We start from the raw sequence: 27115 nt of genomic DNA on the forward strand, positions 1-27115 counted from the left end.
ACATATCTGTGCACTGTTATCCCACTTTTTTTTTTTTTTTTTTTTTTTTTTTTTGTTTTTGAGATGGAGTCTCCCTCTGTTGCCCAGTCTGGAGTGCAGTGGTGCGATCTCACCTCATTGCAACCTCCACCTCCCGGGTTCAAGCGATTCTCCTGCCTCAGCCTCCTGAATGGCTGGGATTACAGGCGCGCTCCAACATGCCCTGCTAATTTCTGCATTTTTAGTAGAGACAGGGTTTCACCATGTTGGTCAGGCTGGTCTGGAACTCCTGACTTGTGATCCGCCCGCCTCGGCCTCCCAAAGTGCTGGGATTACAGGTGTGAGCCACCACGCCCGGCCTGTTATCCCACTTTTACCCATGAGTATATACCAAGTGAAGCTTAAAATAACTTGTCCAATGTCCTACGCCTAATACATGACAGAGAGCTTTCTGACCTAGGCAGGTTAGCTCCAGGGTCCCTTCTTTACATTACAAATATTATCTCTTGGTAACTCTAAGGAATTATTTTAACAACATGTAAAAACAAAACCTTGCATTTCACATGATCAGTGAGATTTCCACTTTTCTCTCTGCCAATAATAGTACTGCACATAAATATAGTACAGTATATACCTGTCTCTTTTTTTTATGGTACTCTCCCCATATCACACTACATGCCCACGCAATTACCACTTCTCTGGTCCTTCAGGGATGCTTCTCTCTTCATCTTGCTTCAGCACCCCAACACCATGTATGGAGATGAAGTCTCCATTCTCTGCATTGAAAACACACACCAACTTGAGTCAACCAGATTCCCATAGCAAACACCAACTTGAGTCAACCAGATTCCCATAGCAAACAGTGTGAGTTGAGTTTAGAATCAGAGAAATATTTTAGCATTATTCACCCTCTCTACCCACCTTATTCCCAGGGATACAGAGTTAAAGCATCCAGTGAAGAGCTATCTATAGGCAATTAGAATATGTCAGCAAAGAGGCTCCCAGAAAACTCCAAAAATGCCTAACTCTGTTCTACTCACCTGCTGATTATGCCTAGACCAAATGCCACACTGTTTTAATTACTGTAGGTTCATATGTCTTCATATATAGTGGTAAGTCATGGCCCATCACTCTCTTCTTTCTTTTCCTTTTTCTTTTTTTCTTTTTTGAGAATCATCTTGACTATTTTCATTCATTGATATGAATTTTACAGTGCTCTACAAAATATTCATTAGGGTTTGCTTGACATTACATTTTTCAGTAATTTAGAAAACTATCCTTTTAGGAGAGTTTATATGAACATTTTAGTATATTGAATCATCACAAAACATAAACATAGTACACTATAAAGCTGCCTCTTTTTAAAATGGATATTGTTTTATGTACTTAATGACATTACAAAATTTTTATCATATACATATGAAATATTTACTCTTGGATTTAGAATCTGTTGTACTGTTGTGATGTCTAGCTTTTCTATAATATCTTGATTTCAGATAGGTAATTGCTAGTGTACAAAAATGCCATGAATTTTTGTATGGTACTCTTATGCCCACTAATTCCAAATCTTTTTTTTTTTTTTTGACGGAGCCTTGCTCTGTCGCCAAGGCTGGAATGCAATGATTCAATCTCGGCTCACCGCAATCTCTGCCACCCAGGTTCAAGCGATTCTTCTGCCTCAGCCTCCCGAGTAGCTGAAACTATAGGCACGTGCCACCACACCCAGCTAATTTTTTGTATTTTCAGTAGAGATGGGATTTTACTGTGTTAGCCAGGATGGTCTCCATCTCCTGACCTCATGATCCACCCTCCTCGGCCTCCCAAAGTGATGGGATTACAGGTGTGAACCACCGCGCCTGGCCTATGCCCACTAATTCCAATTCTTATTTGATGTAATTGTTTATAGATTCTCATGAACTTTTACCTTGACAATTACGTTATTTTCAAAAATAATCATCTTTTCCTGTTGAATCCTTGCTCTTCTCACTGTCTGTTCCTATCTCATGGTATTGGCCAAACTCTGTGATGCCATGTTGAATAGGAGTAGTTTCACACCACACTTGTCTTCCTTCCACCTCTATGGGAATCCTTCCAAAATGGCACCATTAAGTGTTATACTCACTGTGGCTACTCCTTATGAAGTTCTCTTCTCATTGTTAAGTGTTTATGATGAAAGAGTGTTACATTTTGTTAAATGCTTTCTCATTATCTTTGGAGATGATCACGTTTTTTATTAATCTTTTTATTTTATATTTTATTTTTGAGATGGAGTCTCACTCTGTCACCCAGGCTGGAGTGCAGTGCCTTGATCTAAGCTCATTACAACCTCCACCTCCCAGGTTCAAGTGATTCTTCTGCCTCAGTTTCCCAAGTAGTTGGGACTACAGGTGCATGCCACCATGTCTGGCTAATTTTTGTATTTTCAGTAGAAGACAAGGGTTCCTGCCATTGGCCAGGCTGGCCTTGAACTCCTGACATCAAGTGACCCACCTGCCTCGGCCTCCTAAAGTACTAGGAATGCAGGCGTGAGCCACTGCTCTGGGCCTTCCTTTATTAATTTCTTAAACTGGCAGATTTAGAATGCTAAACTTCCTTCTCTTCTTAGAATAAACCCTATATAATATGCTATTTATTTAAATAATATGGTCTCTGCAATTTCTTCTGGTTTCCATGTTTTCTCATAATAGGCATTTATTTCTAAAAAACAAAAATGAATGTTCATTAGTGAGACAAAGCTATACTTTTGTTTTTTTCTTCTCCCTTTTTAAAATTTGTATTCTCCTCCAGTTTTGGTAATAACGTTATACAATTTTAAAAGAAAAAAGTGAGTAGGAGAGCTATTTTTCTATAGTAACAGATTCTGTAAAATAGGTATCATGCCAAGTGAGGTGGCATGTCCCTGTAGTCCCAGCTACTTAGGAGGTGAAGCAGAAGGACCACTTGAGCCCAGGAGTTAGAGACTGTAGGGTGCTGCCATCACGCCTGTGTATAGCCACTGCACTACAGCGGAGGCAACATAGCGAGACCCATCTCAGAAAAAAAAAAAAAAATAAGAGATGATCTATTCCTTAAAAATTCACTAAAACTTGGAAAATCAGATTGGACTTGGCAGTATTTGGGTGGAAGGACACAGAAAAGATTTTTTTTTTAACTGCCTTATTTTCATAATCATAATTTGTTTACTCAGCTTGTCTATTAATTTTCTTCTTTTTCTTGAAAATTATTTTCCACTGAGTTTAATTTTTTGTAAACATTACACAGCATTCTCTTATCGTTCTTTATATCTCCCTTTTTGTAGTTATGTTCATTAATTTCTATAACTTTCTGAAACCAGGATTTTTTTTTGAAATTGTCCAATGTATGCTTTGAAAAATAGAAGGGATGTTTTCTATGTCAAATGAAGGTAATCATAGATAGATCAAATTTGCTTATTGTCTTATTCAAATCCTGGACAACCATTAGCATTTTTCTTTGTTTGTAATGTAAGTGTCTAACACTCATACAGAATATTGAAAAGTTACCCTACAATTGTAAATTTGAAATTCCCCTTCTAATTCTGTCAGTTATTTATTGACATAGTAGTGGTTCGGTAGTCCAGTGCATATAAGGTTTTGAATGTTACATCTTACTTTTGGATTTTTATTTTATCATTATGGAGTATAGCAAAGTTCTCTTTTGTTCTTTTTCAAATGTACTTGGTTTTGATTATCCCGTGCCCCTTGATTGTTTTATTATTCTATTTTTTATTTCATTAAACTTTTAGTAAATAGTTATTTTTATAGTCTGTATCTAATCATTTCAATATCTGAAATCCTTTGTTTGCTTAGGGATCTAGGAGGAAACAGAAGGCTCTTCTTTGCTTATAAGCCAAACTCTCCAAAGTGTCTGTTTTTCTTCAATTTTGTGACATTTGTTACGACCTTATATTTAAACATCCTAAGTTCCTGACAGAGTGTCTGGCATATAATAGGTGTTCAATAAATGATTGCTCAATAAATAGATAATGTGTATAAATGTAGAGAACTTGGGTTCAAGATGATTTCCTCCTGAAGGGATTTGTGTTTGTCTTCATCAGGCACGAGGGGGCACTATAAGCCCGAGTCAATTTAATTTCAGGACGTCTTCACTGGAACTCAAGACTTCATTAAAACTTAGGGTTAAATCTTTGGGGCCAATTTTCTCCATCCACCTCCTCAGAGCCAGAGTCCTGTAGAGACAAACAAGGTTTTATCCCAGGGATGTTTACTAGGTTTTTTTCTTCTTTTTTCCTTTTTTTCTCCAGGCTACCCTTGTTTCAAAGCATTCTGGCTTTATGCTATGTGTCTTCACTTTTGTTTAAGAGCCTAGAATTCTATTCCCTAAGGGGCAGACTTTAATTCCCAGAGCTCGGAATCCTGATTAATGGTATTTGCACCCAGAGAACCAAAGATGTCTTATTTGTCACCCTCGTTTCAGCTTCTAAATTTTATTGTTCTGGATGGTTTATGGGAATTTCCCTTGTGGTTTTTTCTTTGCTTTTTTTTTTCTTTGGGTGTGTGTGTGTGTTTGAGACAGTCTTGCTCTTTCACCCAGGCTGGACTGTAGTGGCATGATCTCGGCTCACTGCAACCTCCACTTCCCGGGTTCAAGCGATTCTCCTGCCTCAGCCTCCTGAGTAGCTTGGATTATAGGCGTGCACCACCACGCCCGGCTAATTTTTGTATTTTTAGTAGAGATGGGTTTCACCATGTTGGCCAAGCTGGTGTCCAGCTCCTGACCTCAAGTGATTCACCCGCCTTGACTTCCCAAAGTTCTGGGATTACAGGCATGAGCCACCATGCCCGGCCCCTTGTGTTTTTTGTTAATTGAGTAACTAAGTACTAGTTTGTTGGTTGTGGTTTCTCTAGTTCATAGGTGTATTGCTTCAATAGAGTTTTCTGGAATATCTTGTTTTCCACATTGCAGATAAGAGTCCTTACAGTGTCCCTCTCTATCCCTGTAAACACCTTTGCTTTAATATTTTGTCTGATACTAATATTGCTAAACTAGCAATGTCTTGGTAAACATTTTCCGGGGATATTTGTCCCTCATCTTCTTTATTATTGTTATTATTGTCTTTTTAAATCCACGCATGATTTGTTTTTAGGCCCAAATAAGAGGAGTACTCTCTAAGGCACATTATTACATATATTCTTTGCTTCAATTTAAAAAAATCGTAAAAAGATAAAATACTGTTCATGTTCAGAAACTGACACATGCTTTTTTTTTTTTTTTTTTTAGAAAGGCAAAATAAAACTTCCATGAAATTACAACCATATAGCAAAATACCTTGGATATATTCCATTTAATTTAATATCTCACATTATTTTTGAGTTTCATTGTATGTAAACCTGAAAAAAAAAAATCACTGTTCTTGGAGCTGGAGAGAACTTTTATGGGAAAGATGACTATCAGAGAAATCTACTTATTTGTAAGCATACTAGCCAATTTTGTTTTTAAAGTAATGATCCTGTGGTCCAGGTAACAGCACCCTTCAGCTCATCATCAAGTGATTACTACCTCAGAAGAGTTGAGAGCAACTGGGATTCAGGAAGTATGACTAGACAAGCAATTTTCATGATATCCAACATATATTGCTTTAAATAATATATGTCACTAATTTCTGATTACATTAAAATAAAACCAAATGTATTTAATCTTTTACATTTTTATTTTTTTAAACATCAGACCCAGTGAGATTTAAATGATATATCATTGATTGAAACTAATAATATTGATATTATTTTTCATTTTAATTTTGCCTATTTTATAGGCAGTTTTCAATGGCCTGTTTACCTTTATCTGAGCTCTGTGATAAAAAAACGGCAATGGTTAAAGAAATCCTCCCCACCTTCTTTTGTTCCAAAAATGGCTTACTGTAAAAACCACCCTTCATCATATGTGATTTAAAGAAGACTCATTGGTCGAGCCTGGTGGCTCAGGCCGGTAATCACAGCACTTTGGGAGGCTGAGGCGGGCAGATGACGAGGTCATGAGATCCAGACCATCCTGGCCAATATGGTTAAACCCCGTCTCTACTAAAATTACTAAGATTAGCCGGGCGTGGTTCAACCGATTCTCCTGCCTCAGCCTCCCAAGTAGCTGGGACTACAGGCAGGTGCCACCATGCCCAGCTAATTTTTGTCTCCATCTCTTGACCTCGTGATTTGCCCGCCTCAGTCTCCCAAAGTGCTAGGACTACAGGTGTGAGCCACTAACCCCAGCCAGGGAGCACATCTTCTATAGGGAGGTTTTATCTTCTACTTCTAGGAAGAAAAACGGGAGATCAGAGCACCCCTCTTGCATCTGCTGTTTTTAAGTCCCTTTAGCTCAAAATAATCCTTATGCCAAAATGGCATATTGTAATCTGGAATATTCTGCCAGCTTTCACATGTTTATGTGAAGGTACTATGTGCCAGGCACTATTCTAAGTGCTAGATATACATCCATGGATAAAACAAGCAAAAATTCCTGCCCTCTTGGATCTTACATTTCTATAGGGTTGTCATTCATTTTGTTTCATTTCTTTAACTTAAACAACCAAATCCTACTTGAATTAACACTGAACATTTTAATTACTGATGCTTTATCTGTGCTTTGATTGAATTATTTAAAAAAGAAATTCATGCAATTTATCTTATCAAGGAAGGCAACTAATCTAATAAGATTTAAATTCACTAATCCATCTCTACATAATTTCCAGGAAAAAATGAACAGATTTAATTCATAGAATTCTGCTTTTAAAGATCCTATCATCAATAACAATCAAAATATCTTTAAAAGATTAATCAGGCCCAACCAAGAGTGGTGGCTCACACCTGTAATCCCAGCACTTTGGGAGGTCAAGGCCGGCAGATCACCTGAGGTGAGCAGTTCGAGAGCACCCTGGCCAACATGGTGAAACCTCATCTCTACTAAAATATAAAAATTAGCCAGGCATGGTGGCACATGCAGGTAATTCCAGTTACTGAGGAGGCGGAGGTACAAGAATTGCTTGAATCCAGGAGGCAGAGGCTGTGGTGAGCTGAGATCAAGCTACTGCAGGTGTGTGCTACCACGCCCGCAAAGGAAAGGGAAGGGGAAAGGATGGGAGGGAAGGGGGGCAGGGAAGGGAACTCAGAAGCTGAAAAAAATATATATTACCTAGTGAGAAATAGGAAATGGAAAATGGTTCCCTCCATCCAGACATTTCAAACCTTGCAAGGACATTAAGGGTTGAGGGATGGCAGGGTGGCCTGCCATTTTTCTATGCCAGGCTTCAGCCTTGAGCTCTAGATCTATAGATTTATCTTCACCCTGAGCAGCTCTATGTGAATGTCTCAACCAGCCTCTCACCTTATTACATATATACTAGAGAAATGTGTGCACATCTACACCAGGAAACATATGCAAGAAAGTTCACCGAAGTAATGACCTCGATAATCCCAGATAGACACAATATGAAGGTCTGTTATAATAAATTGAGTAAACTAGTGTTAGTGTATATTTAGCTATTTAAAATAATGAAACTATGGTACTGGAGTAACATATATGAACATGAATGAATCTCAGAAACATTGGTTTGGATAAAAACATCATAAAATTATATACAGCTTGTGATTCCATTTATGTGAAGATAAAAATAGGCAAAATGAAATGACTTACAATTTATGAATCCATTCTTAGATATTTAAACCAAGAAAAACCAAAAAACAAAAACAAAAATAAGATTGATTAAAACAAAATGTAGGGCCAGGCTTGGTGTCTGACACCTGTAATTTCAGTGACTGGGGAGGCTAAGACGGGAGAATGCCTGGGCAATATAGTGAGATCCCCTTCTCTAAAAAAATTTTTTTTTTTTTGAGACAGGGTCTCACTCTGTCTCCCAGGTAGGGGTGCAGAGGCACAATCTTGGCTCACTGCAACGTCCAGCTCCTGGGTTCAAGCAATTCTCCTTCCTCAACCTCCCAAGTGGCTGGGATTGCAGGCGTGTGTCACCACGCCCAGCTAATTTTTGTATTTTTAGTAGAGACAGGGTTTCACCATTTTGATCAGGCTGGTCTTGAACTCCTGACCTCAGATGATCCACCCATGTTGACCTCCCAGAGTGCTGGGATTATAGGCATGAGCCACTGTGCCTGGCCTGACATTCTAGTTCTTAAACTGCCCTTTATTTTGATGATGTATATGTGTACTCTGTGAAAAGTGAAATATACTGTTCATAAGATTATGTGAGTGATTGCTGTTCGCCTAGCTCAAAGTTCTTCCTGTCTTTCCCACTGAATTGAGGAGAGTTATACAGGGCCTATTAATTACTAATGATATTTTACTTCTTAAACTGGGTTTTTAAGTACCAACCATTTGTTTTACAATTCTTGTTTATGTTGCATATATCCTTTTGTACAAATCTATTCACTATAAAAAGTTTAAAACTCTCTTGAGATCTCAATCAGAAACAGGAAATCTCAATGCCACTCTACAGTTACTGTCATTTTTAAATTTCCCATTGTCTTTTTCTTAATTGTGTGCCATATCACCATTTTTATTCATATAGATATATAAGTACAGAAATTTTAGTCTTTAGCAGGAATTTCAAAAATCACGAATGGCAGTGTTACCTACCTCATTTAAATCACTTAAGGGTCTCAATCCAATCTTGTCAGTTGAATATCTGATATGTGTAGTTTGGATGTAGTTAAGGGCCTTCATCTGCACTTTTCTTTCTGTTTATTCTTGCAGTTGCAGATTGTATCATGAACTCCTCTCTCTGTGGTTTTCTTTGTGTATATACATTTTGTGTCTCTCCAACATATTAGTTCATCCTCTTTAGGTGAATTTCTTTTTCTTTTTATCCTACTCTTCACGTGTCTTTCCTTCCACTGCGTCTGTTTATTTTTTCTCTCCCTTTACTACTTTTCCCTTAATAGGGTTTAAATTTTCTGTCTCATTTGTCTTTCTCCTTTTTCTCTACTAAGTTATACCATAGAATCAAAAATTTTTTTCATTTCTAACCTCTTTTAGTCATTAAAGAAATGCTTCATTTTCCATTCTTTTAACATGAGAAAAACGCCGTTTCTCTTTTTGCAACACAGCCCACCAAGGTAGGTGAAGATGTCTTCTAACGGACTAGATACAAGTCAGATTGCCTAAATCATCATTCTGGTTACACCTAGTATAAGCAATGGGGTTTTAGGCAGGACGCCGCCACTTGAGTTCTCTAATTTCCCTTTCTGTTAAATGAGAAAAAAGTAATATCACATAAGCTTTTTTTTTTTTTTTTTTTTTTTGAGACAGAGTCTTACTCTTTCACCTAGGATGGAGTGGAATGGTGCAGCCTTGGCTCACTGCAACCTCCGCCTCCGGGGTTCTCCCTCAGCCTCTCAAGTAGCTGAGACTACAGGCCTACGCCACCATGCCCGGCTAATTTTTGTATTTTTAGTATCGACGGGGTTTCACTATATTGGCCAGGCTGGTCTCAAACTCCTGACCTCCTGATCCACACCCCTCGGCCTCCAAAAGTTTTGGGATTACAGGCGTGAGTCATCACTCCAGGCCGTTTTGTTTGTTTGTTTGTTTTTCTTTGAGATGGAGTCTCTCTTTCTCTTGTCCCGGCTGCAGTGCAATGCCAGGATCTCCGCTCACAGCAAGCTCTGCCTCCCAGGTGCATGCCATTCTCCTGCCTCAGTCTCCCAAGTAGCTGGGACTACAGGCGCCTGCCACCACGCCCAGCTAATTTTTTTGTATTTTTAGTAGAGACAGGGTTTCACCCTGTTAAGCCAGGATGGTCTGGATCTCCTGACCTTGTGATCCGCCCGCCTCGGCCTCCCAAAGTGCTGGGATTACAGACGTGTAATCCCAAAAGGAGAAAGACAAATGAGACAGAACATTTAAACCGTATTAAGGGAAAAGTGGCACCGCGCCCGCCCCAAGATTTTTTGATTAAATAAATACAAATAAAGCGCATTAGCTATTCTGAACACTGCTACATTAGCTAAATTGGAAATTAAAAAAAAAAAAAAGATGTTAAACATATTTTAAAGTTTTCTCATCATCACTGAAGTGAGAAAAACAAATTACTTTGTGAAACAAACATAAGACACAATAAATTCAGAGTACACTTTTGTTAGATGCTAACTCACAGAGTGGAATACATTTTGCGCAGCACCTTCATGCTGGAGACTTAGGACCCAGGAAGTGGGAATGGTGGCAGGAGAGGAGAGGGTCTAGGGGCCTGGGGAGCCTGGGGTGAAGGAGGAGGGCTTAAAAAGGACAGTCAAATTTAGGAAGAACAGTTTCTTAAACTGAACAGTTAGCTAAGAAGCGGGCTTTAGCCAAAGATAATAATAATAACTTGAAAGTAAAGCTCTTTGTTAAATAGCGGACTCTTTCATTTTAATTTTTTAAATAATATTTTCACTAGTAAGACTGAATATTTATTTCGGATCCTCGCTGTAGGGCTAAACTAGGTGTGACTTGCTTTTCCATTAAGGACTGAAGCCATTTTGGCTAAGACATGCTTTTCTGTCTTAGCTCTCTTCAAGAGATGCTATTTACTTTTGTTGTTGTTGTTGTTGTTGTTGTTGTTGTTCTCCGGACCATTATTGCCTGCCCTTTATTTTCATGATGTGTTTCTGCTCTCTGTAAAAAGTGGGAAACACTGTTCTCGGGATTGTGCGGGTGATCGCCGGTCGCCTAGCTCGCCGTTCTTCAGGTCTCTCCTGCTGCTCTAGAATCTACATCAGAATGCCAAGGAATAGCTTTTCCAGGAGCTTTTAAACCGACCTTACAATTCGAAGACGTAACTGCGCCAGAAGCTTTGTCTCCCTGGCATTTAAAAGCATAGAGGAGAGCAACTTTTAGTTTTTAAAATGAATAAGTAAACTAATCTAATTGTTTGGAATGCCAGGAACGTGTTATATAAAATGTTAATTAGGTGACCCGTGCACGAAAACTGCTCTCAGGATACGACCAATAGGAGAGTAGACCTAGGCTCCTTCATTTGCATGCAGACTTCACGACAAAAGAACGAATCAGAGATAGAGAAACTAAATCTTCATTTACATAACATTGTCTACAAATTCCGAGGATCGTGAGATGTAGATTTCATTTTGATTCCTACTTGCAGAACAGCGAAGGTAGCATGCCTGAGCCAGCGAAATCCGCTCCGGCCCCAAAGAAGGGCTCCAAAAAGGCAGTGACCAAGGCGCAGAAGAAGGACGGCAAGAAGCGCAAGCGCAGCCGCAAGGAGAGCTACTCCGTATACGTGTACAAGGTGCTGAAACAGGTCCATCCCGACACCGGCATCTCCTCCAAAGCCATGGGGATCATGAATTCCTTCGTCAACGACATCTTCGAGCGCATCGCCGGCGAGGCTTCCCGCCTGGCGCATTACAACAAGCGCTCGACCATCACCTCCAGGGAGATCCAGACGGCCGTGCGCCTGCTGCTGCCCGGGGAGCTGGCCAAGCACGCCGTGTCGGAGGGCACCAAGGCCGTCACCAAGTACACGAGCTCCAAGTAAACTTAGCCCTGCAACTGCCTTAGTAAACCCAAAGGCTCTTTTCAGAGCCACTCACCTTTTCACAATTGGAGCTATATACTGACACGTGAAGTTACTGGAAACTCTTGCAGCTGAAGTAGGCATGTTTTTAAAACTTAAAATGGTACTTGTTGGGCTGGTGGCTTTATGAAACTGGTTTCCGTGTTTTATGAGGTATCAGTCGATAGCACCTAAGAAACAACAGTAATTTCATGGTTTTGCTCTATGAAGACGAATTGCGTTTCTCTTCTTGAGTCCTTAAAAGTCTACGGGTTTTACAAAAGAAGCCCACATAGGGGGCTGGAGTGGGAGTGGGGGTGGGGAAGGAGGAGACTGCTGCTCTCAAAATAGTTCTTAATGTTGAATTTGCTTTTTTCCTTTCTTTTCTCAATTCCTTCAAAAAGGTCTTAATTTGGATTTTTAGGTTGTAAAGGAAAAAATAAAACCCTCTTCCCTCCACTGCCCCACCTCTACGACCTGTCTGGTTTCACCAACTAGACAATTCTCTGTGCAACCACACTCGCATTTGCACACAACACACATTGTTCATTGGTCGACAATCCCCATCTCATCTTAATCATGTTCTTAGAGAAGTTGGGTCTCCATTGTTAAGGATTCTCCTAATCACAAAAGCTGACTATATACTTATCCCCAATCCAATCATTAATAAGGGGCATGTGATCTTTAGGATAGGTGTAGCCAAATTAATCAGATCCTTGAGGCTAAAAGGAACTCTGCCTTCTCCGGAGAACAAGTCAGGGAACAAAGAAATAAAGTTGTATTAGGAAGAAAGGAGGGGAAAAGACTTTTGGGGAGGAGGCATCTGCACTGCCTGATACAAGCACCTTCCAGGCGAAGGTGGATGAAAGCTACATCCTGTAGGTTGAAAATGGATAGTCATTCATTCACATTGAAGTGCCAAGCAGTGAATTTTGTACTGAGGACTTTTGCACTGAGAACAGTGGTTCTCAGACGAGTGTGCATCAGAATCACCTGAAGAGCTTGTTAAAGGAGATTGCTGATATAAAAAATATGCTAACCAAGCCTCCTGCTTACATGGAGTTTTCTTGTGATAAAGATGTGGGAGAAGATTGTGAAGAGTCTGAATGTCAAACAATGAAGTTTAGATTTATTTTGCAGACAGTTATAGAAAGCTTGTGAGCAGGGACTAACAAAATTATAACTAGTTCTAGGAATATGCTTCCTGTGGCAGGAGACTGGATGCAGTGGAGGGAAATAATGATGTTGAAAGAGGATGAAGTTTCAAGCCAAAGAAATGGCAGGAGTAATGGAGCAGGGGATACAATGAACAAATCAGAAAGTAGTTGAAGGGATTTCATTTAGTATTTCATCAAATACTGGCTGCATTCCCTCTGTGCCAGGCATTGAAATACTGCAAGACAGACAAGAGATTTATCTTCCTAGTAAAAGAAGAGAGACAATAGACTGGGCATGGTGGCTCAAGCCTGTAATCCCAGCACTTTGGGAGGCCAAGGAGGGTGGATCATCTGAGGTCGGGATTTCAAGAGCAGCCTGTCCAACATGGCAAAACCCTGTCTCTATTAAAAATACAAAAATTAGCTGAGCATAGTGGTGCAGGCCTGTAGTTCCAGCTACTTGGGAGGCTGAGGCAGAAGAATCGGATAATTGCTTGAACCCAGGGAGGTGAAGGTTGCAGTGAGCTGAGATCACACCACTGCACTCCAGCCTGGGACACAGAGGGAAATTACATCTCAAAGAAAAAAAAAAAGAAGGAGAAGAATATATAGGTCGGTTTCACTCAGTAAATAGTAACAAAATAAACTTATTCCTGTTCAGTGTATTATTTGGTATTATGTCTGTGATTCCTCTCCATCTTTAAATTTGGGATCTCTAGATCTCAGACCCTGAAATCCCAGACTTCTGGTTGTTGACAGGAATCCAGGGAGCCCTAGGAGTTCCTTGAGTTTCCGAGCATGAGCCTTAGAAAATGTCTATGTTCATATGTCTATTTTCAACAGATTCTCAAAGGAGTTTTTGATCCATCTATTACTAAGAACTACTCTTGGTTTTTTTTGTTGTTGTTTTGTTTTGTTTTGTTTGATACAGAGTTTCGCTCTCATTGCCCAGGCTGGAGTGCAATGGCAAGATCTTGACTCACCACAACCTCCACCTCCTGGGTTCAAGCGATTTTCCTGCCTCACCCTCCTGAGTAGCTGGGATTACAGGCATGCACCACCATACCCAACTAGTTTTTTTATTTTTAGTAGAGACAGGGTTTCTCCATGTTGGTCAGGCTGGTATCGAACTCCCGACAACCTCAGGCGATCCCCTGCCTCACCCTCCCAAAGTGCTGGGATTACAGGTGAGAGCCATCGTGCGTGGCAGAACCACTCTTTAAGGAAGTCAGCCCACTAAATATATAGGTTACCACTGCTGAAGACATATAGACTATCTAGTCTACCCATTGATCTCTTAACTTTTCTTTTTTTTTTTTTTTTTTTGGATAGAGTCTCTCTGACCCGGACCTGAAGTTGCTGGAACTACAAGCCTGTGTCAGCATGCCTGGCTAATTTTTGTATTTTTATTAGAGATGAGGTTTCTCCACGCTGGCCAGGAGGGTCTCAAACTCCTGACCTCAAGTGATCCACAAACTTCGGCCTCCCTAATTGCTGGGATTACAGGCATGAGCCATGTGCCCTGCCTGATCTCTAACTTGTAATTAGCCCCAGTGTTCTGTCTATAATGGAACACAACAGAGGTGATACCAAGTCGACAGGCTCATTTGGCATCAGCTTTTCTGCAAAGAGCTTTTAGGTCAATGGAAGGACATTCCACAATGAAACAAAACTGAATTTTGTGTGATAAAATTATGCTGCTTACAAAGAGACTTAACAATAAATAAGCTTAAAGACAGGTATTTTTGTTTCATGGAACAAATCCATTGTGATTAGTCCAGCTTTGTGAAGCAGCTCTGCTCCTTGTGATCAATCAGGAAATTTCGTTCCTTCCAAGTCAACGTTCTATCATCTCCTAGGGCCTAATGGTCTCTGCTTGCTCAAAACAAAATCAATACCATTATAGCTGGGGAAGAAGGTAACATGAAAGTTTCAAAGCCCAGACCTGGTAGTAACTTTTCTGTGTCTCACCTGTGTTAGAAATAATGTAGCCACATGCTTACATCTGCTCCCAGAAAGACCGGGAAATGTTGCCTCTTGCTAGACAGCCACCTGTCCAGCTTTCTTTTTATTATGATAAAGTGAAAAAAACTTTATTGGAAAAATGAGGGTTTATGCAATATTCTCCACAAACTAAAATCCATTTTGAGGACAGTGAATAATAGTGTCATACTGATAGTCCTGAGATTGTAATTTTACAGTGATTAAGAACAAGGACTGGAGTAACCCACTAGAGAATGGCATACTTATTTTTGTGTCATTTCCTGAGGTGTAGAGGGAAAGAAGGTGGGAATTTAATCATGATAACCTCGGTTTTAAATGCCCATTCATGCAACCACAGTGGCCTGATCTATGATTTAAGGTAAAATGACTTGTGTTAATAATAAAGTCTAAAACTATTTAAGATAAAAGGCCAACAACAACAACAAAAACTCGATCAACATACCTTTAAATTGGCCGCGGGTACATTAATAAAAAGTCCTTTTAAATTCAACAATAGAAAATCAGTAGCTCCGGATGGAAGGCAGCTCAGAGGAACACAGCCAAACAAGTTGGCCTCTCCCCATTCCACTGAAAAATGTTGAGAATCCTATATACTTTCATGGTTGTTTCTCCCACGGTAATTACTACTTTCTTCTTTAAAGATTGTATTTGCCAGTTAAGTGCCTCCCACACACCTCCTACCCCCCTATACCCATAACCATGTGAACGCCATTTTGTCTTCCTTTCATATAACAATGCCTTGGTAGGAACTAGTACCTACCTCCATTTTTTTCCCTATTCTTCACAGCAGAATCAGCCTTTACCACTTGCTTTCTGTGATACAGGTTTTGTTACCTTGTTTCTCCAACAGCTACAGTCTTTGCTACTTTCTTTCTCTGATAGCCATGCAGAATGCTAGCGGTAGTTTGCCATCAGTCTCCTTACAGTAATACAGAAAACACAGGCCATGCGTGGTGGCTCACGCTTGTAATCCCAGCACTTTCGGAGGCCGAGGAGGGGCAATCTCTTTGAGCTTGAATTCAAGACGAGCCTGGGCAACATGGCGAAAATCCATCGCTACAAAAACTACAAAAATTAGCGGGTGTTGGTGGCGCAAGCCTGTTGTCTCAGCTACGCGGAAGGTTGAGGCACAAGAATCCTTTAAACCCGGGAGGCGGAGACTGCAGTTTGCCGAGATCACGCCATTGCACTCCAGCGTGGGAGACAGAGCCAGACTGTCTGAAAATAAATCAAAAAATAAAAGATACACTATCCTCACTAGCCAGTAAGATATGAAGCCAGTAAGATATGAAGTAATAAAACAATTGAACTTGACAACCGAAGCTACTAAACACGTGAAACTACATTAATTTTAAGCAGTGACTACTACTCTTTCTCCTGAGTGGATAGGTGGCCCTGAAAAGGGCCGTTGGTTTTGCGATAGCAAACTGTGGAGCTAAGCTCAGCCGCCGAAGCCATACAGAGTGCGTCCCTGGCGCTTGAGCGCGTACACCACGTCCATGGCTGTGACCGTCTTGCGTTTAGCGTGCTCCGTGTAGGTGACAGCATCGCGGATTACATTTTCCAGAAAAACCTTCAGCACTCCGCGAGTCTCCTCATAGATGAGGCCAGAAATACGCTTGACGCCGCCGCGGCGAGCCAGGCGCCGGATGGCTGGCTTGGTGATTCCTTGGATATTGTCGCGCAACACCTTGCGGTGACGCTTGGCGCCACCCTTACCTAGGCCCTTCCCACCCTTGCCGCGACCAGACATGTCGAAAGCGCAACTGTGAAGCTTGTAACACAATACCTCTGGCACAGCCACGCAGCACTTTTATAACAGTATGACGGACCTGTTTGAAAACCTCATGAGCAGTGGCGGGAACCACAGTCAGTTCCCGCCCTTCTGTGCAATTCTCCCTTGCTCAGAATGGAGGAGACCAGGAGGGGCCTGAGGCAACAAAAGAGTCTCAGTTGGGATTTCATAAATACTCCTAGATATGTATGTGTATGTAGATACACATCATACTTTTAGTCATTAACTGAGCCATCAGTTCATAAACTTTTGACAAAGAAGCCTGACAGCTGTCCCCCACTTTTCCCAGAATATGAAATAATTAGTACACACTCTTTCCCTCACAAGGTGCTGTGTTTTGTTGGGTTTTGTTTGTTTGTTTGTTTTTGCGACAGGGTCTTGCTCTGTTGCCCAGGAGGGAGTGCAGTGGCACGATCTAGGCTCACTGCAACCTCTGCCTCCCAGGTTTAAGCATTCTCCTGCCTCAGCCTCCTGAGTAGCTGGGGTTACAGGCGCCCGCCACCATGCCCAGCTAATTTTGGTATTTTGTTAGAAGAGACGGGGTTTCACCATATTGGTCAGGATGGTCTGGAACTTCTGAACTTGTGATACGCCTGCCTCGGCCTCCCAAAGTGCTGGGATTACAGGTGTGAGCCACGCGCCGGGCCACAAGGTGCTTTCAAAGTATTTTAAGCAAATCATATGTTTATTGTCTCTGATATTATTTTTTATCGATTTATGCATTCCTAGTTAACCAAGCAGGGCTCTTCAGCCTGCAGGCTAGATAGTGCTACTGAGGGAACTAAAAGCATATGAAAGTTACACATTTAGAGGTCAAATTAGGATAAGATCACTTAGGGCCCGTTGAAGACATGAATATGTACATCCCCAAAACAATTAGAACCTTGTTGGGCTGAAATTTATGAAAATTTATGATTTGATTGTATGCTTTGGTTGTGCCTTTAATCACAGGACAGATTGTAGCCAGCACTGTATCATTCACCACATTCTATTACCCCAACAAATTGGCATCATAGTATCCAGTCAAACTATCATAGAGACAGCCTGCTCCACATACATGCTGTGGGGGTGACCCTGGGCAAGCTATACAAAGTTTCCTTGTTTTAAATGTACTTTAAAATTCTAACTTGTAATTATTTGTTAAGTTGGAACGAGATAATCCTATCAAAATGCTTAAAATAATGTCTAGATTCCAAATAAGCAATCATTAAACATTAATTATGGTATATTACAATATTGTGGGTGTTCTCAATTCCTATCCTTAAGGTTCACCCTTCGAAAGGGATGAGACAGAGTTTTCTAATTTGCTAAAATCTGATTTTGAGAACTCCTCAAAATAATAAATAATGAAAAACTTAACTCATTGTTAATCCCCATAAAACGTTCCAGGTCCTTTGGGTGGAATATTTGGTTTTTCCTCCATGACTTGTGAGGAGAACCAGGTTTATCACAGTTGTTTGCTGTTTGATGAATTTATGATACATGGAAAAAGATTGCAGAGTAAAGTTCTTAGCCTGGGATACACAGAAAGGCTTCGGGGGATCTGAGAATAAGTACAGGAAAAAAAAAAAATCAAATTTTTTTTTTTCTTATTACTATTCTCCAACAGAAAGTTAGCATTTTCTCTATGTATGAACTCAGGCAACAAACAGTATAATTGGCAGTACAAGTGCTTTTATTTGTATCACATTACCATTGCCAATATCTCAAAATTGCATTTAAAAATCTCAATCCTAAAGCCGGGCGCAGTGGCTCACGCCTGTAATCCCAGCACTTTGGGAGGCTGAGGCAGGAGGATCACAAGGTCAGGAGATCGAGACCATCCTGGCTAACACAGTGAAACCTCGTCTCTACTAAAAATACAAAAAAATTAGCTGGTCATGGTGGCGGGCACCTATAGTCCCAGCTACTTGGGAGGCTGAGGCAGGAGAATGGCATGAACCCAGGAGGCGCGGAGCTTGCAGTGAGCCAAGATGGTGCCACTGTACTCCAGCCTAGGCGACAGAGCAAGATTCCATCTCAAAAAAACAAAAAAAAAACTAAATCCTTCCAATCTATAATAAGTCTTAGTCACATGGACAGATTATTATTTAATGTATTAATTTAAAAAGCACCTATGCCAGGGCATGGCTTATGCCTGTAAATCCCAGCTCTTTGAAAGGCCCAGATGGGAGGATCACTTGAGCCCAGCAGTTCAAGACCAGTCTAGCCAACATGGCAATACCCTGTGTCTACTAAAAATGCAAACATTTATCAGGCATATTGGCACACAGTTACTTGGGTGGCTAATCCCTTGAACCTGAGAAGCAGAGACTGCACTGAGCCAAGATTGTACCATTGCACTCCAGCCCAGGCAACAGAGTGAGACTCTGTCTCAAAATCAGTAAGTAAATAAAATAAAAAATTTAAAAGCACATATGTTAATATTTCACCAATTTGGGCCGGGCGCGGTGGCTCAAGCCTGTAATCCCAGCACTTTGGGAGGCCGAGACGGGCGGATCACGAGGTCAGGAGATCGAGACCATCCTGGCTAACACGGTGAAACCCCGTTTCTACTAAAAAATACAAAAAAAAAACTAGCCGGGCGAGGCGGCGGGCGCCTGTAGTCCCAGCCACTTGGGAGGCTGAGGCAGGAGAATGGCGGGAACCCGGGAGGCGGAGCTTGCAGTGAGCTGAGATCCGGCCACTGCACTCCAGCCTGGGCGACAGAGCAAGACTCCGTCTCAAAAAAAAAAAAAAAAAAAAAAATATTTCACCAATTTGGATTTTTTATAATTTGATAATGGCATATTAATATAATTGTTTTATTTTGTATTCCTATATATTATCTAATGCATTTAAAACCATTATTCTAGGCGGGGCACAGTGGCTCATGCCTGTAATCCCAGCACTTTGGGAAGCCAAGGTGGGTGGATCACCTAAGGACAAGCATTCGAGACCAGCCTGACCAACATAGTGAAACCCCACCTCTACTAAAAATACAAAAATTAGCTGGGCATGGTGGCATGCTCTTGTAATCCCAGCTACATGGGAGGCTGAGGCACAAGAATCACTTGAACCCAGGAAGCAGAGTTTGCAGTAAGCCAATATTATAGCACTGCACTCCAGCCTGGGCAAGAGTTAGATTCCATCTCAATAAATAAATAAATAAATAAATAAATAAAATAAAATGCTTCTTAGAAGGAGAGGCATAGTGTGGGCCACTCAGAGCTAAATGGTGAAAACTTGAACAAGTTACCTATTTCATAATTGATCTGCATCTTCAATGGTGTATAATGCCTCACCCAGTTATTCAATTTAAAATGAAAAACAAGAGTCAAGCACTACTATGTCAACAATACTGCACAGGGCATACTGCTGCAGAAAACAAGCATTTGGGGAGTAGCCACAAAGGCATAATAAAGAAATGGAAAGTTAAGGACAGTTGAATTATGTTCTGGTTTGACACAACTCCCTAGATGTATTTCTGCAAGTTTTTTTACGTAAATATTTGTACGCCATACTATAATACCAATCTGTACTTTTAGTTATTTGTAAACTACTAGGAAGATTTAAAAGTGGACAAGTATGCAGTTAATATGAAACAGATTATAATGACCTTCTAAGAAATCAGTGGGGGGGTGGCCTGGTGCCGTGGCTCACGCATGCAGTCGCAGCACTTTGGGAGGCGGAGGCTGGCGGATCACAGGGTCAGGAGTTCAAGATCAGCCTGGCCAATATAGTGAAACCCCATCTCTAGTCTCTACTAAAAATACAAAACTTAGCTGGCATGCACCTGTAGTCCCAGGTCCCAGCTACTCTGGAAGCTGAGGCAGAAGAATTGCTTGAACCTGGGAGATGGAGGTTGCAGTGAGCCGAGATCATGCCACTGCACTCCAGCCTTGGCAACAGAGTGAGATTCTGTCTCAAAAAAAAAAGAAAAGAAAGAAAGAAATCAATGTAAGAATTCAAAACAGAGAGAGAGCTCATCGATTTTGAGAGACGGGGAATGAAAAATATAAACATTTCAAAATACATCATTAGATTAGTTTGAAGTTTAAAATGGTGCAGAAGAGAGAAAAAAGAAGAAAAAAACTGAAAAAAAGATACTCTGAAAGGTAATATAATTAGACCAAGATCACATAGCTCCTAAGGGGCAAAACAAGACTCAAATACATGTCATCATGTTTGCAAATTCCATACTTCTACTAAACCAGAGTTCCAGAGTGTTGATTTAAGGCCATATAAAAGAGTTTGATTGCCATACTAAAGTTATTCTTAAATCTAAAGCTATATGAATCCAGCTTTTTCTCTGTCTTTTTTTTTCTTTGAGACGGAGTTTCACTCTTGTTGCCCAGACTGGAGTGCAATGGCATGTTCTCCGCTCACTGCAACCTCCATCTCCTGGGTACAAGCGATTCTCCTGCCTCAGCCTCCTGAGTAGCTGGGATTACAGGCACACGCCACCATGCCTAGCTAATTTTTGTATTTTTAGTAGAGACGAGGTTTCTCTGTGTTGGTCAGGCTGGCCTCGAACTCCCGACCTCAGGTGATCCACCCACCTCAGCCTCCCAAAGTGCTGGGATTACAGACGTGAGCCACCACGCCCAGACGAATCCAGCTTTTTCTTCATGGCTTGTAAGAATAGAGAAAAACAGTTTTTAAGTGAAGAAAACATAAAGCTACAAGGAGATGGGGCACATAAATTTGAAGCTCATATGAGGAAGATTTCAACCAGAGCAATGAAGAGGATGAATGACAGCAGAAAGGGATGAGAGAAAGGAACCACCCATCAGAAGGCTGTAACAATAGCCAGTCCAAAGAAGAGATAGAAGAGCAAGAATTACAACCATGAAAAGGCAAATAAACAAGGGAAGATGAATTTAGGGAGAATTCACCAAACTTAGTAACAGATTGGATTTGGCAACAAAGGAAAGGGAATAATTGAAGTGTCGGTTAACAAAGCAATAGTGTTGTTGTGAATAGAATATATAGGAATGTCACTTGAAAGGTTGCTTCCTAGATGTGGTTGGATATGTTGAGGGTGTGTTATAGGTAAACAATAAAGCCAATATCCAGCAATCTTAGTTAGACAGAAGCTACTTAGATGAGGATGGTCATACTGAGAGTCTGGTACAGAAGATGAACAAGCGGATATCCAGCAATCATCCAGAAATGCAAATTTGATACTTAGGCAAGAGGACAGGCCTGAAGGGAGAGACTTTGGTTACCTGCAAGAAACTAACTCCCAAACCCATGAAGGCAAATAGGACAGTACCTTAGAGAAGTCCCGCAGTTGGAAGGCTACAAGTCAGTTCTTCCTTTGTTGGTGCTCCAGGAAATCAAATATAATGGGTCAAAGCCATTTTAAGAATAGAAATACATGGGCTCCATAAAAAGTGAATACACACTCAGTAAATGTGATTCATATTTAGCTCGTTTCTCATCTCAACCATTTGATTTTCATTTTTATTAACATTAATTTGTTCATGTCCTAGTTGCATTTGCTACATGAAGTCATTTGTATTTTGATGCGATCAAAAAGTGTGAAACCCTCACCTTTTGGGTTTTGCTCTGTCCCCAGCATTTACTTCCTTCATAGTCTTAGTAAAACATATAAATGTATATGCTCCCCAGATCAACTTATGTTCAAGACATTGAGGAGTGAAGAAAATCAGTTAAATCACTTTCTGCCATCACTCCATTTTCCTCTCATATCGAACATAAGCTGTACTTCATTCACTATAAGCCTATATCGTTGTTTAAACAAGAAATGTAGTACTGAATATGAAACATGGTTGTTCTTTAAATTTCTCTCTCTAGGAAATTTTGTGTGTGTGTGGTGCTTGTGTGTATAATACTTGATCCTGTTACTTGAATATTTTGCAAAAGTTTATCTTCCCCATGTCCCCAAGCATGACAGACCCCTGAACCCAAAGACTCATGAACATTTTAGTAATTAATTTCCCCCAGTAAAAATTAAAAAAAAAATTTTTTTTGACTCATAAACGAGTCAAACTCTCTGTCTTTTATGCCCTTTCCTGGATCTCTCCTGAGTTCAGCTATGCAAACAGTCCCAACATCAGGAGAATCACTGATCATTGTATTTCCCATTTTCCCAAGGAAATGTTGAACATTTATTTGAACCCTCCCAAATTAACTAAATATCCAAATAGTAACAAGAAGCTATCATAAAACATTTTCAGCCCTAACTAATTTTATCAGAAAGAGCTGTTGTTCTAAGTATCCGTACTGCTGTTCTTCTGGAGAAATTCAAAAAGAACCTGTTATTTCTCTTCTCATATAAAACAGATTTCCTGGTTAAATCTCAATGAAAATCAAGTAGTTGTTCACTGTATGATAGGCCAAAAATGTGTAGGCTATTATGAGACAGCAAGCAATTGAAGACACGAATGGAAGAGTTTATATTTTAAATGAAAATCAAGTTGTCCCTCTGAACTGTGAATCTCTGAAAGCTGGAGTGTTTGATAAAGGCCGAGGCTGCCTTAATAAAAACTAGAGAAAGAAAATGTAAAGATCATAAAGGCTTAGCCGTTCTGGTTCATTGTAGAATAGAATTGGTGTGATTTCTCCTCAGGAAATTTAAACTATTTTGCTTTTCTGAATTTCAACAAACAACTCAGAAACAGGGTTGAGACTAGGTTGCTGCCAAGCTGAAAGACTGAGCTGGGAACCAATCAGCGCGCAGCGTGTCTATGTGTGACATAACACGTAATCATAGATACACTCGCAGCCTGATTTTTTTTTTTTTTTTTAACTATTAGATATCCAAACCTACAATCAAGTCCGAAACTTTACATGCCGTGACTCCTGGTGTATCTCCCAAGTCAAAGACTTAAGTAAAGAAAAAGGTTTGCGAGTCCGAAGATGCAGTGAAGCGCAAGACATCCAGGCTCCTTCGGTACCTGAGTTCACTAATGACCTAGCAGCCTGTCTGCTGCCGTGCTCAAGGTGTTGGCGGCTATGTTAAGTAGAGCGGCCGCATTAAGCCGGAGCTTGCCGGTCGCGGTGTAATCTCAGCATTTTGGGAGGCCAATACGGGAGAATCTCTTAAGCTAAGGAGTTGTTTTTGGTGGTTTTGTTGGTGTTTGGGTTTTTTTTTTTTTTTTTTTTTTTTTTTTTTTGACGGAGCCTAGCTCTGCTGCCCAAGCTGGAGTACAGTGGGGCCATCTCGGTTCACTGCAACTTCCGCCTCCCGGGTTCAAGTCCTTCTCCCGCCTCAGCCTTCCATGTAGCTGAGACTGCAGGCGTGTGCCACCACACCTGGCTAATTTTTGTATTCTCAGTAGAGATGAAGTTTCAATGTGTTGGGCACGCTGGTCTCGAACTCTTGACATCACGTTATCCGCCCGCCTTGGCATCCCAAAGTGCTGTGATTACAAGACTGAGCCACCTCGCCTGGCCAAGCTGAGGAGTTTTGAGATCAGCCTGGGTAACATAGTGAGACCTCGTTGTAAAAATAAATACAAATTTTAAAAAATCATTTGAATAAGGTTAGGCCTTGAAAACAAACGAGGGCATCTTCGTGCTAAGAAGAGCAGCGCCTCGGATTCGTCCCCGCTAAACAAGGCGATCTTAGGAAAATCAAGACCGAGGCCAGGAAAGCCGCTGCAGTCATGCCCAAGACAGCTGTCCCGGCAGCCGAAAGGCCCAAGAAAGCTTGGGGCGCCCTTATTCCGAAGAAAAGTACTAAGCAGACCCCAAAGAAGGCTTTTGCGGATGGAGGCTGCTGGAGGAAAAGGTTGGTTGGTCAAAGGTGGCCAAGAAAGTTCCCAAGCCGGAGGTACCCAAGCCCCAGAAAGCGGCCCCCCAAAAACAGAAATTAAAAACTAGAGTACCTTAAAGGCTGTTTTAATAACTGCCTAATTATTAAATTTTTTACACCAATTCCGTGAAGGGAGGAGAGAGGGATAGAGGTAAGAATGCTTACTTACCTTGACTGAACAGAGATTCCAGTTTACGGACAGCAGCAGTACACAGCAACTTTTATAGAAAAGGTGATTGGCTCTGAAAAGAGCCTTTGGGTTTCGGTTAGCACACATTCACAAAAAAATTTACGCCCTCTCCCCACGAATGCGGCGAGCAAGCTGGATGTCCTTGGGCATGATAGTCACTCGCTTGGCGTGAATGGCGCATAGGTTGGTGTCCTCAAAGAGCCCCACCAGGTAGGCCTCGCAGGCCTCCTGCAGCGCCATCACCGCCGAGCTCTGGAAGCGCAGATCGGTCTTGAAATCCTGCGCGATCTCACGGACCAGACGCTGGAATGGCAGTTTGCGAATAAGTAACTCGGTCGACTTCTGGTAGCGGCGGATCTCCCGCAGAGCCACGGTGCCGGGCCGGTAGCGGTGGGGCTTCTTCACGCCGCCGGTGGCCGGAGCGCTCTTTCTAGCAGCCTTGGTGGCCAACTGCTTGCGTGGGGCCTTCCCACCCGTGGACTTGCGAGCTGTCTGCTTGGTACGAGCCATTGCCAACTTCTGAACCCCGCTAAATGACGAAAAACCGAAAGCCTAGGCTTTTCTACCCGTATATATAAAGGCAGCCCTGTTCTGATTGGACCAGGCAGCCTTTCCCCTGCAGCTCCATTGGTGGAGACCTCCACTCCCTGACAGAACATCTCCTGCATGTAGACCAAATATTAAAACTTTCCTCCGTCCGTCTCCTTTAACTGCTGGTGTTTTCAACCCTTTCCCCTCTGTGCCATTTTTCTGGCTTTTTTAAAAAACGTACTTTGATTTTCCTCTGCAAAATTTTATCTAGCTACTAGGATAACGTGTCTTACTTAATTTTTAAAAAAACGTTGGCGCCTGAAACTGGCTTTGATCAACGTTTTGAAAAAACGCGCGCTAGTTGTGATTGGTCAAGTGATTTCTTTTTACCCTCAAGTTTAGAAAGGCTAATTTTATATCTTGATTTGTCTATTTAAATTTGGAGATATTTTCAATAATTTGTTCCAAGTACACCATGACTATTAATTTGAAACCTGATACCAAGCAACATGAACACATATTTAACTACAATAGGACATCCTCACATGAAAGCACTCTCATCTTTTACAAGTTCAACTGGTATTTGTGTAATCTGCTGTAAAGAAAAGAAATAGCCAAATTTATAAATGGCACAAAAAGACCAGTGTGCCCTTGTAGTCATGCTGAACACTGTGCAAAGAAAAGCTCCACCTAAGGGCCATCTGGCTCCAGGGGATGTAGGTTTATATTCCTATTTATAATTAATGAGAGTTAGCTCAGTAGAGTGGAAAGTGGCTTGCAAAAAGAAAAAACAGACCTCAAAAATCCTTACAAATTGCAGGTAATTTCGTATCATTAAGATGCATACAAAAGATAATAAAAGGTTGTTTCTGGTTCTGTTGCTTTAAGTCACTACATTCGTATGTAAATGTAAACACTGACGAACATTAACCTCTCCTGTATTTCTCACGCCTTTTAACAGCTTTGCAATCGTAAGGGGCTGCTGCATTGATCGATTTAAATTACCTGTGACATATACTCTCTCTGCATTTTAATTAGTTTGCCTTTTTTTTTTTTTTTTTTTTTTGAGACAGAGTATCTCTCTGTCGCCCAAACTGGAGTGCAGTGACCCGATCTCGGCTCACTGCAACCTCAGCCTCAGGAGTTCAAGCTTTTCTCCTGCTTCAACCTCCTTAGTAGCTAACATTACAGGCGCGCGCCACCACGCCCGGCTAATTTTTGCATTTTTAGTAGAGACGGGGTTTCACCATGTTGGTCAGGCTGGTCTGGAACTCCTGACTTTGTGATCCGCCAGCCTCGGCCTTACAAAGTCCTGGGATTACACGCGTGAGCCACCGCGCCCTGCCGATTTGCTTAACTATTTTTATGGCGACTTTAAAATGGAAGGTTAGTTTCACGTTGCACAGTCTAAGGACACCAACTTATAGGTAGAAGAATTACTAAAGAAAACTGCAAAATAGCTGACATGGAAAAAAATATGAGCCCTTTTAATGAATACATGGGTGGCTCTGAAAAGAGCCTTTGGTTAAGATTGCCTCCGTAAAGTCAATATACAAATTCTCGTTTTACTTGCCCTTGGCCTTGTGGTGGCTCTCAGTCTTCTTGGGGAGCAATACAGCCTGGATGTTGGGCAGGACACCGCCCTGAGCAATTGTGACTTTACCCAGCAGCTTGTTTAGCTCCTCGTCGTTGCGGATGGCCAGCTGCAGGTGTCGGGGGATAATGCGGGTCTTCTTGTTGTCGCGGGCCGCATTGCCCGCCAGCTCCAAGATCTCGGCAGTCAGGTACTCCAGCACCGCCGCCAGATACACCGGCGCGCCGGCCCCAACTCGCTCGGAGTAGTTGCCCTTGCGGAGCAAGCGGTGCACTCGGCCCACAGGGAACTGGAGCCCGGCCCGAGAAGATCGGGTCTTAGCCTTGGCTCGAGCCTTTCCGCCTTGCTTGCCACGTCCGGACATTTTGATATCTTAAAATAGATGTTGAGCAACGCAGTGAAAAATTTAAAACTGAATTTTGTTAGCAAGTGAGAAACTATTATACTTGGAGGCCGAATTGTAAATAACGCTATTTGATTGGCTAGAACAACCTACCAATTACAAAGAATCGCGAGAATCGCCTAATTTGCATACGACGGGGCACACAGAGACAATTTATCCAA

General features: G+C 41.4%; 3 protein-coding genes across 3 annotated transcripts in view; 1 reads left to right on the plus strand and 2 right to left on the minus strand.

The window, feature by feature from the left end:
* The window catches only part of LOC112623623, a 163209-nt gene extending 146780 nt beyond the window's left edge, over positions 1-16429 (minus strand). The window contains exons 1-3 of the mRNA XM_025384175.1: positions 16137-16429; positions 15212-15229; positions 8841-8861 (exon numbers count right to left, since the gene is read on the minus strand). Coding sequence (XP_025239960.1) covers positions 8841-8861; positions 15212-15229; positions 16137-16429 — 332 coding nt within the window. The remainder of the gene's footprint in view (positions 1-8840; positions 8862-15211; positions 15230-16136) is intronic.
* Positions 11057-11545, plus strand: LOC112623639 (histone H2B type 1). Its single transcript, XM_025384197.1, has one exon. The coding sequence runs from the start codon at positions 11117-11119 to the stop codon at positions 11495-11497; it is 381 nt and encodes a 126-aa protein (XP_025239982.1). The 5' UTR covers positions 11057-11116; the 3' UTR covers positions 11498-11545.
* An 8012-nt stretch (positions 16430-24441) lies between the features above and the next one.
* Positions 24442-26963, minus strand: LOC112623628 (histone H2A type 1-H-like). Its single transcript, XM_025384182.1, has 2 exons — positions 26531-26963; positions 24442-24955 (listed from the first exon to the last, which is right to left on the minus strand). The coding sequence occupies exons 1-2, from the start codon at positions 26913-26915 to the stop codon at positions 24828-24830; spliced, it is 513 nt and encodes a 170-aa protein (XP_025239967.1). The 5' UTR covers positions 26916-26963; the 3' UTR covers positions 24442-24827.
* Positions 26964-27115: the final 152 nt, after the last annotated feature.

The sequence above is a fragment of the Theropithecus gelada genome, chromosome 4 (genome assembly GCF_003255815.1).
Source record: "Theropithecus gelada isolate Dixy chromosome 4, Tgel_1.0, whole genome shotgun sequence".
NCBI lineage: Eukaryota > Metazoa > Chordata > Mammalia > Primates > Cercopithecidae > Theropithecus > Theropithecus gelada.

What these genes read in the sequence shown, in the direction of transcription:
- LOC112623628 (XM_025384182.1), bottom strand. Translation starts at nt 26,915, where the DNA reads ATGTCCGGACGTGGCAAGCAAGGCGGAAAGGCTCGAGCCAAGGCTAAG. An exon ending in GAGCCACCACAAGGCCAAGG is followed by an intron (nt 24,956 to 26,530) that starts GCAAGTAAAACG and finishes TTCGTCATTTAG; the next exon opens with CGGGGTTCAGAAGTTGGCAA.
- LOC112623639 (XM_025384197.1), top strand. Translation starts at nt 11,117, where the DNA reads ATGCCTGAGCCAGCGAAATCCGCTCCGGCCCCAAAGAAGGGCTCCAAA.